Source organism: Rhinopithecus bieti, unplaced genomic scaffold, assembly GCF_001698545.2.
Source record: "Rhinopithecus bieti isolate Rb0 unplaced genomic scaffold, ASM169854v2 scaffold_13710, whole genome shotgun sequence".
Classification (NCBI taxonomy): domain Eukaryota; kingdom Metazoa; phylum Chordata; class Mammalia; order Primates; family Cercopithecidae; genus Rhinopithecus; species Rhinopithecus bieti.
The window spans coordinates 1,099,052-1,109,068 of record NW_016807962.1 but is presented as its reverse complement, the minus strand read 5'-3'; the positions used below and the strand labels follow the sequence as shown (position 1 = coordinate 1,109,068).

The following is a 10,017-nucleotide window of genomic DNA, read 5'->3' as shown; positions in this document are numbered from 1 at the left end:
GGATGCCAGGACCCAGCATGCCCTCCCCATGGAAGTTCTCAAGGGCAGCAGTGGGGTGCCCGGGGATCCTCACACGGAGCATGGTGCGGAGGGGGAGCTGAGGAATGGACAGGAGGATGGACGGACAGATGGACAGTGGATTAGTTTCCTAACGCTGCCTTGACAAATTGCCCCAAACTGAGTACATTCAATTATAGAGTTAAAAGCAGACTGGGCACAGTGGCTCATGCCTGTAATCCCAGCTCTCTGGGAGGCCAAGGCAGGTGAATCACTTGAGGTCAGGAGTTCGAGACTAGCCTGGTCAACATGGTGAAACCCCGTCTCTATTAAAAATAAAAAAAATAAAAAATAAAATAGCTGGGCGTGGTGGCAGAGGCCTGTAATCCCAGCTACTCAGGAGGCTGAGGTGGGAGAATCACTTGAGTCCAGGAGGTGGAGGTTGCAGTGAGCCGAGATGGTGCCACTGCACTCCAACCTGGGCAACAGAGTGAGACTTCATCACAAAAAAAAAAAAAAAAAAAAAAAAAAAAAAGAAGGAAAGAGGTTGTTCCTGAGAAAGAGGAAAGTGGATAGGCTCCTTACAGCATCTATATTTGACCAGGATTTTCTGGAGAGGGATTAAAGAGGAGGGGAGAGTGCGCATAGGAAGGGGAGAAATGCCTCCCTGGGACAGGCTCTGCACCAGGCACCTGCTGGGTTTAGGGAACCCATGGGCTGTCCAGGAGAGATGCTGCCACTCTGTTGAGACTCAGCTCTGGGAATTACCAAGAGGGAGAGGATGACGGCATTCTACATGGGGTAGGGTGTGGAGAGAGGGAGGGGCCCCGGGATAGCTGGCAACAGGGTAACTCATGGAAGTACAGAGCCAAGATTGCAGTGGGTGGAGGAGGGAATGTCAGGTGAGAAAGTGACGTCAGTCCACATAAGAGCTTCTTTCAAGAAGTTTGTCTGGGAAGGACTGGGGACAGGCTGTCAGCTAGAGAAAGGGAAATACTCCCAGGTGTGCCACAGGCATTGGGGACCCTGGATGAGGCCAAGCCAAGGAGAAAAGGTGAAGATTCAGAGGAGAGGACAGTTGTTGAAGAGTTGAAGAGCGTCCCCGTCGGGGCCAGAGTGGGGCGCCCCTGTGACAGGCAGAAGGTGCTTACCCCACTTGCACAAAAGGGAAGGAGCCAAGGATGGGTGGTTTGGTGAGGACAGGAAATTGAGAAGTTCTCATCCAGAGCAGCTGAAGGGTGGAGAGCACAGTGGGGGCAAGGTCACCCAGAAGCTTAGCAGGAATCTGCCTCTCAGTCTGAAGGTCCTGGGGAGTCCTTGAGTGACACCAGCAAAGGGCGTTACCTGATTTTCTTTTCAGAAGGTTCACTCGGCTTGCCGGGTGAGGATGGAGGGAAGAAGGAAATTCTCCACCCAGGGAGAGCGGCCAGGGGGCTACCAGCTGATGTCCAAGTGAAAGAGTAAACACCTAAACCAGTGGAATGCACTGGAAGATAAGAGAGCAGCAGTGGGCCAGGCGTGGTGGCTCATTCCTGTAATCTCAGCACTTTAGGAGAGGGAGGCAGATGGATCCCATGAGCCCAGGAATTCGAGACCAGGCTGGGCAACATGGTGAAACCGCATCTCTACAAAAAATACAAAAATTAGCAGGGCACAGTGGCATATGCCTGTAGTCCCAGCTACTAGGGAGGCTGAGGTGGGAGGATGGCTTGAGCCCAGAGGATCGAGGCTTCAGTGAGCCATGAGTGCACCACTGCATGCCAGCCTGGAGAGCAAGACTCTGCTTTTTTGTTTGTTTGTTTTTAGAAAAGCAGCAATGGTTTGAGAAAAATGAAGAAGTACCATCTTGTGACCTCAGGTTACATAAAACAAATTCTCTTTCAAACTTTGCTTTAATGTCACCTTCCTGGCAATACCTTCCCTCACTTAAAATTACTTTCTAACCTTTTGTAGTTTACTTATTGATCTTTTAGATTTCTTTCTTCCTCTACCAGAGTGTCAGATTTGGGGACAGACACTTTTGCATGTTTTGCACCAATGAAAAAACGCCTTGCACTCATTACATATTTGTAAATTAAAAAGCATGCCTTTTACAGGGCTTGGCACCTAAACATTCAATAAATGCTAACTACTTTAAAAATGGATGGTGGCCAGGCAAGGTGGCTCCTGCCTGTAATCCCTAGCACTTTGGGAGGCACAGGTTGGAGGATTGCTTAAGTCCAGGAGTTCAAGACCAGCCTGGGCAACATAGTGAGACCCCATCTCCACAAAAACAAATAAACAAACAAACAAAAAAACATAGAAATTAGCCAGGCTTGGTGGTATGTACCTGTAATCCCAGCTGTTTGGGAGCCAGGAAGATTGCTTTAGCCTGGAAGGTTGAGGCTGCAGTGAGCTGTGATCACACCACTGCACTTCAGTCTAGGTGACAGAGTGAGACCCTGTCTCAAAAGTAAAATAAAATAAAATGGATGAGAAGAATAACAATAACAGTAAACAATGGGATACAGAGGTCAGCCAAGTGAATCTAGTCCAGTCTTCAAAATATGGGCGGCAAGCAGCCAACAGGGTTAGCATCACCTGGAGCTGATAGAAATGCAGACCACCAGGCCACGGCTGCAGCCCGATGGAGTCAGAAAGTCCCTGGTGGGACCCGGGAATCTCTGCATGAACCAGTTCTCCAGATGATCTGGAAGACCATTGAAGTTTGCAAAGCTCTGCTCTGCTCCCCCTATTCCACGGACAGTTGGTGAGTTTGGTTCTCAATGTGTTGTATTTGAGGAACCTGCTGCAGACACCTTGGCAGTGGGACCCAGGAGAGAGAGCCCAGCTGGAGTCCAATTTGGGAGGTACCAGTGTTCAGGCAAAGGGGAAACCAAGGTGGGCAGGAGCCAGCAGGTGTGATGTGTGGAGGAGAAGAATGGAAGGCAGAGTGGGGCATCCTTCACGGGCACCACCCTGAAACCTGAGGCACACAGCCAAAGAGACGGGAGGAGAATCAGGAGCAAAGGCGCCATGGATGCCAGAAGTTGCCAAGTGCTGCAAGGCATCGAGTTAGAGCAGAAAAGCTGCAGTGAAAGTTGCATGTGAAGACCAGTCTGGAGCCCCAGCTTTCCCCTCAGTGCTCTCCCGTGGCCACCTCTGGCCCCACTTACCTCTGGAAAGGGGAAGAAACCCACACAAGAATGCCTGGGGTGGGGATGACAGGGAGCCACACAGCTGTCTGCAAATCCCAACAGGTGCGAGGCAAACGGGGGTGCAGAATAAATCCTGTGCCACGCAGGCAAGGGCCCAGGCAGGTCTGGGAACCAGGAACCCCTACTGTTTTCAGCCCTGCCTCCAGCTCCAGGCAGCTCCTTGCATGTGCCTGGCTCATTCCACCCACTCTCTGCGAAAGAGTGGCCTAGTTTGTCTCACTTTGCACTTGCATCCCAGCTTCAGGGATTCACGGCACCCCTGATGCCTAGTCAGATTCCAGGTGAAGATCCCTTGCATTGGTGTGGTTGGTGCTTTCAGAGCTGCAGGCACGTGATACAGCTCCAGAGACCATAGGGAGGGCAGGTCCGCAGCCTCTGGGTCTTTGGGTGGAGGAGGCACATGCTGCGCTGGGGAGGCAGATACCAGCAGGTGTGCCTAATCCTCTGCTTTATCTGGCCACCATCAGAACTGCTGTGTTCTAAAGAAGGCTTCTCCCTCCCTCTGTCAATCTGGGAGGCCCCAGCAGCAGCAAAGGGGCGTTTTGCATGGGAAGAAGTGGCCTGTGCCTGTTTCCTGTTCTCCCTCCTAGAGGCAGATGCCGTCTCTCAAGGGGCCAACTCAGTCTCAGCCTTGTTGTTCCCGTGTCCTTCTCCTGGCTGGGCACCGGCACCATCTTCCAGGTGACCCAAGGAATAAACAAAGTCACTGTCATTCATGCAGGTCCAAGTCCTTCAGGCTGTTGCACCAGTGGGAACCGTCAATTCTCCCATGTCTAGCTAGCCCAGCCTCCCTCCCGAAGGTACTCACCCCATTTACAGTATCCATGCCAGACAGCCTCTGCTTGGAGCCGTCTAGTGACAGGGAACTCACCACCTTCCCAGGCAGCCTGTTTCATCTCTAGACTATTGAGATTGTAAAACACATCTTTTCAGTGTGGAACTGAGCTCAGCCTCCCAGAACATTATCAATAATAATAAAGTTTACCACGAATCTCTATACAAGGTCTAATTTAATCCTTTCTGCAGTCAATGAACACCCTCCCCACTTCCCAGATGGGGAAACCGAGGCTTAGAGCTTCAGTAACACAGACAATATCAGAGAGTCAATAAGCTCTGTCTGTATTCATATCGCCTTTCCCATTGAATATCACAGCTCTTTGGAAATAGGGCTCCCTGACTGTCTCCTCTACAGGTAAAGCATCATCCTTGTAACACTTTGGGAAAGCTGCTCACCGGTGTTGATTCCATCAGTGAACATCTGGAGGGCATTCACTCATTACCTAGGACTGTGCCTGGGAATGGGACAGGTACCGAAATGAGTCAGGCTCACTCCCGTGCCTTGCCAGTCCAGTCTGGTGCCAGTGACACATGTGCTCACAGACGACAGATGTATCTGCATACCTCAGTGCCTGTTGACAGGCACCCAGGCTGGCCTGGTACAAGGCGGCCCTCCATAGATGCCACTGAAGGAAGTCACCACGCCTCCCTGCCTCTGGATCCCATCTCTTGTGGTTTTTTTCACCATCCTCCTATTTTGCTTTTGTACTTTTCTCTTCCACCTCTGGTGGACGTAGTTTCTTCTCCAACTCTACCTGGAAAGTGGGCCTCAGGGAAACTCCTGTGAAATCAGGGTGACCCTATGAACTGCTTTCCCTAGGACAGTTCTGCAGTTTACCACTGCTGTGGATCAGTTAACAGGTGAATTCTTGTAGCTGCCCCCTTTACTCTCAAAAGGGTGCTCATCTGGAGGATAGGGTCACCCTACATAAAAATGGTCAATGAAATCGAGTTCAATGAAATCCTCTTGAAGAACCTTCCCAGCTGGGGCCTTCTAGGACCCCTTATTTTTATTCTCCTTTTCCTTTAGGTTACCCCTCTCCAGAACCCAAAGTCCCTGTGACTGCTCAGGGATGGCGTCAGCCCGGTTCCTACTTAAGCCCTCCTGCCCTTACTTCACCATGGTCTCTGTGGCTGGGAGCTCAGCCCTCCTAACCTCCCCTGCAGGATCCGTCCTGTGGCTCCCACCCACCCCTAAGCAGCTCTGTGAGGGTTTCTTGCTCATCTCTTGCTTGTCCAGGTTGCAACCTCGCTAAATTGGCTTCCTGCCTGATCATTGCTCAGAAAGAGTGATAAACTCAAAGGAAGCTGTTGCATGGCTGGGGGTATTCAAAGTCTGAGAATTTACTGGAAATTATGTGGTGGTTTTGTCTTTTTTTTTTTTTTTTTTCCTCCATTAGATTTTCCTGGGTCTCTTGTAATAAACTGACTTGAACATAAAAGGCCTTCCAAGAACTAATTTCTGAAGATGAGATACCAGAAACTCTAGCAGGAAGTTAAAACAAATAAACAAAATACCCTCTTAATTCAGGCACTGTGGAGATGGCTTTTTCTTTACTTATTCTTGGAATGAGACAGCCCTGGATTCAAGTCCCAACTCTCCAACCTAATTTCTTGCTATGTGACACTAGGTTAAATCACTTCACCCTCTCTGAGCCTCAGTTTACTCATCTGTAAAATAAATATAATAAGCTGGACGCAGTGGCTAACTCCTGTAATCCCAGCACTTTGAGAGGCCAAGGTGGGTGGAGATTAGGAGTTCGAGACCAGCCTGGCCAACATGGTGAAACCTCGTCTCTTCTGAAAATACAAAAAATTAGCTGGGTATGGTGGCACACACCTGTAATCCCAGCTAATCTGCAGGTTGAGGCAGGAGAATCGCTTGAACCCAGTAGGTAGAGGTTACAGTGAGCCGAAAGCACACCACTGCACTCCAGCCTGGGTGACAAAGTGAGACTCTGTCTCAAAAAAAAAAAAAAAGATATAATAATCCGGTACTTCTTGAGTAGTCAAAAGGATCAACCGTAACATCTATAGTTCCTGGTACCTAGTAGGTACTTGGGAAAGGGGAACTTGTATTATTACTGATGCCTAAGAAACAAGCATTTTTTCCACCTCTGCATGGGGCAGGATCTAAAACCTGCATTGGAGTGACAGGCCTGGACACTGACTAAATAAATGTGTGACCTTAATTAAGCAAGTCACCTGAGCCTTCTGAGACTTGGTTTCTCTCATCTGTAAAATGAGAATAGTGATGCCTTTCTCTTGGACCAGTGTGAAGCAGACGGTGCACACCAAGTGTTTGGCATAGGGCCTGGTGTTATAGCAAGTGTCCAATAAATGGTAGCTATGCCATTCCTAATAACAACTATTCTAGAACTCTCCACCTCACCGGCTCTGGTGCCACCTTCTTTGTGTACCCAAAGAGTCCACCTCATTCCTGGGTCCTGAAAACAATCAACCCTTCCTTTGCATGGGGCTTGGCAGTTGCCAGAACATCTTTGAATCCTCCATCCTTCTGGAGCCTCCACCACGGCCTGTGAGATGGGGTCGTGCTGCTCTCCCCACTGTGTAGAGAGGAGACTGACACCAAGGATTTTGGTGACTTGCTCAAGGTGATTCAGCTGGGACTGGAAGCTGGGTTTGGGTGAAGCCGGGGGACTCTCTCTGACCTCCTCATGTCTCATAAGAAGTCTGCAAGTCGGCCACTCGCAGTGGCTCACGCCTGTAATCCCAGCACTTTGGGAGGCCGAGGTGGTGGATCACCTGAGGTCAGGAGTTCGAGACCAGCCTGGCCAACATAGTGAAACTCCGTCTCTATTAAAAATACAAAGAATTATCCAGGCGTGGTGGCAGGTGCCTGTAATCCCAGCTACTCGGGAGGCCGAGGCAGGAGAATCGCTTGAACCCAGGAGGTGGAGGTTGCAGTGAACTAAGATCGTGCCATTGCACTCTAGCCTGGGTGACAGAGCAAGACTGTCTAAAAAGAAAAAAAAATAGAAGCCTGCAAGTCACAGATTCAGTCAAAGTTTGAAGGAGTTGCTTGTCCATTTGTTTATTCATTCATTAGATACAAATATATTTAGCATCAATATTAGCTTCTACCATGTGCCAGGCACTGTTCAGGCTGTTGGTTTGACAATGATAAGCAAATATCGTTTTAAATATTTAGATATCACTCAGAGTGAGTGAGCTCTCTCGTGTAGTTCACTGTCCAATGGGAAGCTGAGCCCAGGATATACAACCATTTTACTACCAAATGGATTATTATTATTTTTTTTTTTTGAGACAGAGTCTCGCTCAGTCACCCAGGCTGGAGTATGATCTCGGCTCACTGCAGCCTCCGCCTCCTGGATTCAAGCTATTCTCCTGCCTCAGCCTCTCAGGTAGCTGGGATTACAGGTGCGCACCACCACACTGGCTACTTTTTGTATTTTTAGTAGAAATAGGGTTTCACCATGTTGACTATACTGGTCTCGAATTCTTGACCTCAAGTCATCTGCCCCCTTCAGCCTCCCAAAGTGCTGGGATTACAGGCATGAGCCACTGCACCTGGCCCCAAATGCATTATTCAACTGAGGTGAGTGCCCTGTGACAGCAATGACAAAAGCCCCTCTCCACATTGAGTCATCCCCTTACTCTGAGCTCCACGGACTTTTGGAGGGCTGAGCGAGCTGTCTCACATGTCACCTTGCTGTTGGCTATAGGAATACCCTCACCAGCCTGTCACTCTCCTCTCAAGCATGCCTCTGGTCTTCTGAACTGCATTAATTTGCATATGAGACAACAGACATAGAGGAGGAAAAATGACTGACTCAGGGCCACTTGGCAACAAAGTGAGGAAATAGGGAGCTGTAGCAAGGTGTCCAACAGTTCCCTGGGACAAGGGGCCTCTTAACCACAGCTCAGGAAATTGAAGAGTGCAGGCTACAGGGTGTTGTCAACTGTCTTCTTCCTGAGTTTCCTTATCTGTGCTGGAGACAACCCCAGAAACCTCTGCCAGAGATGGCCACATCACTGTCCTTACCTCCCCTGCTGCTCTTGAATGGTTTTTTTTCTTTTTCTTTTTTTCTTTTTTGAGACAGAGTCTTGCTCTGTTGTCTAGGCTGTAGTGCAGTGGCACGATCTCGACTCACTGACACCTCCACCTCCCGGGTTCAAGCGATTCGGTGCCTCAGCCTCCTGGCCTCCTGAGTAGCTGGGATTACAGGAACGTGCCACCACGCCCAGCTTATTTATTTATTTATTTGTTTGTTTGTTTGTTTTTTGAGACGGAGTTTCACTCTTGTTGCCCAGTCTGGAGTGCAATGGCATGATCTCAGCTCACCGCAACCTCCACCTTCCAGCTTCAAGCAAGTCTCCTGCCTCAGCTTCCCATGGTGGCACACGACTGGCTAATTTTTGTATTTTTAGTAGAGACGAGGTTTCGCCATGTTGGCCAGGCTGGTCTCGAGCTCCTGAGCTCAGGCAATCCGCCTGCCTCAGCTTCTCAAAGTGCTAAGATTACAGGTGTGAGCCACCGCATCCGGGCTCTTGAATGGTTCTGAGATGCCGCGGTGGGCTTTCGGATGTGGGCACAGAAACGCCATGGGGATGTGACGAGCATCACAGGTGGACCCAGGATACAGGAGGCACTACATTCAGAAAGAACATCCCTCACTCAAGCACAGACAAAACAGTTCAGAAAGTGGGCAAAAGCTCTGAAAATGAGTTCCACTCATGAAGCATTACAGGCGACATTGGCTTGTTCTGCAGAATGCAGTTTGAAAGCCCCGATTCTACCCCTGGCCTCTGCCCTTCCAGTGTGCTTAGCACCTTAATTAGCCTAGGAGTTCTTGGTAAGTAGCATCTGCCCTCTTCAGCGGTTTACTTCCTTCTTCATGCATGTTGGCAGCAATGTGTGTCTTTTTGTTCCTCTGCTTAGCACTTCAAGTTGAGAAGTGGCTTTGAGGTTTTTCTTCTCTGGGTGTGACTTTCTATTATTCACAATGAAAAGCCCTAAGGCTGCTCTATCTGTGGGGCCTAGGCAGGGTGCCTCCACTTGCTGAACTGCTGTTAGCAAGTTGGGCAAAAAAGTACCCCACATTCAACATGGGGTACTTTCCTGCTCTCCACCGGCAGGGTGAGATTTCATTTCCAGGCCCACTTGTGTTTGTCAGTAGGGCCATGTCACTAGTCTGGCCAATAAGATGGGAATGGTCCCATCTTATGGGAAGGAGCATTTAATTGCTAATGCAAGGCCTTCTAGGGCCCTCTTTCTCTGAGCCACGGAGTACATTCAAGAAGGTGACTGCCCCCAGCTGACTCAAGATGCTGATATTAATTGGAGTAAGAAGTGAACATTTTTGGCCAGGTGCGATGGCTCACGCCTGTAATCACAGCACTTTGGGAGGCTGAGGCAGGCGGATCATGAGGTCAGGAGTTCAAGACCGTCTTGGCCAACATGGTGAAACCCCATCTCTACTAAAAATACAAAAATTAGCTGGGTGTCATGGCGCATGCCTGTAATCCCAGCTACTCAGGAGGCTGAGGCAGGAGAATCGCTTGAATCAGGGAGTCGGAAGTTGCAGTGAGTCGAGATCGCGCCACTGTACTCCAACCTGGCACCAGAGCGAGACTCTGTCTCAAAAAAAGTGAACCTTTGTGCTAAGTGCAGTGGCTCACGCCTGTAATCCCAACACTTTGGGAGACCAAGGTGGAAGGATCACTTGAGTCTAGGAGTTTGAGACCAACTTGGGCCACATAATGAGACCCCAGCTCTACCAAAAATTTTTTTTAAATTTTATTATAAATTAAGTTAAATTTAAATTAGTCAGTGAGGTGGGGCATGCATGTAATCCCAGCTACTTAGGAGGCTGAGGTGGGAAGATCACTTGAGCCCAGGAGTTCGAGGCTGCAAACAGCATTGCTGCACCACTGCACTCCAGCCTGGGTGATAGAAGGAGACCCCGTCTCTAAAAATAAAACTTAAACAGAAGAAAGAAGG

At 49.3% G+C, this 10,017-nt stretch overlaps 1 protein-coding gene across 1 annotated transcript in view; it reads left to right on the top strand.

Annotated features, from left to right (window-relative positions):
- The first annotated feature begins 3,012 nt into the window (after nucleotides 1-3,012).
- The window catches only part of LOC108537073 (uncharacterized), an 18,239-nt gene continuing 11,234 nt past the window's right edge, over nucleotides 3,013-10,017 (top strand). Inside the window, exons 1-3 of the mRNA XM_017884198.1 lie at nucleotides 3,013-3,083; nucleotides 3,785-3,875; nucleotides 4,387-4,501. Coding sequence (XP_017739687.1) covers nucleotides 3,013-3,083; nucleotides 3,785-3,875; nucleotides 4,387-4,501 — 277 coding nt within the window. The remainder of the gene's footprint in view (nucleotides 3,084-3,784; nucleotides 3,876-4,386; nucleotides 4,502-10,017) is intronic.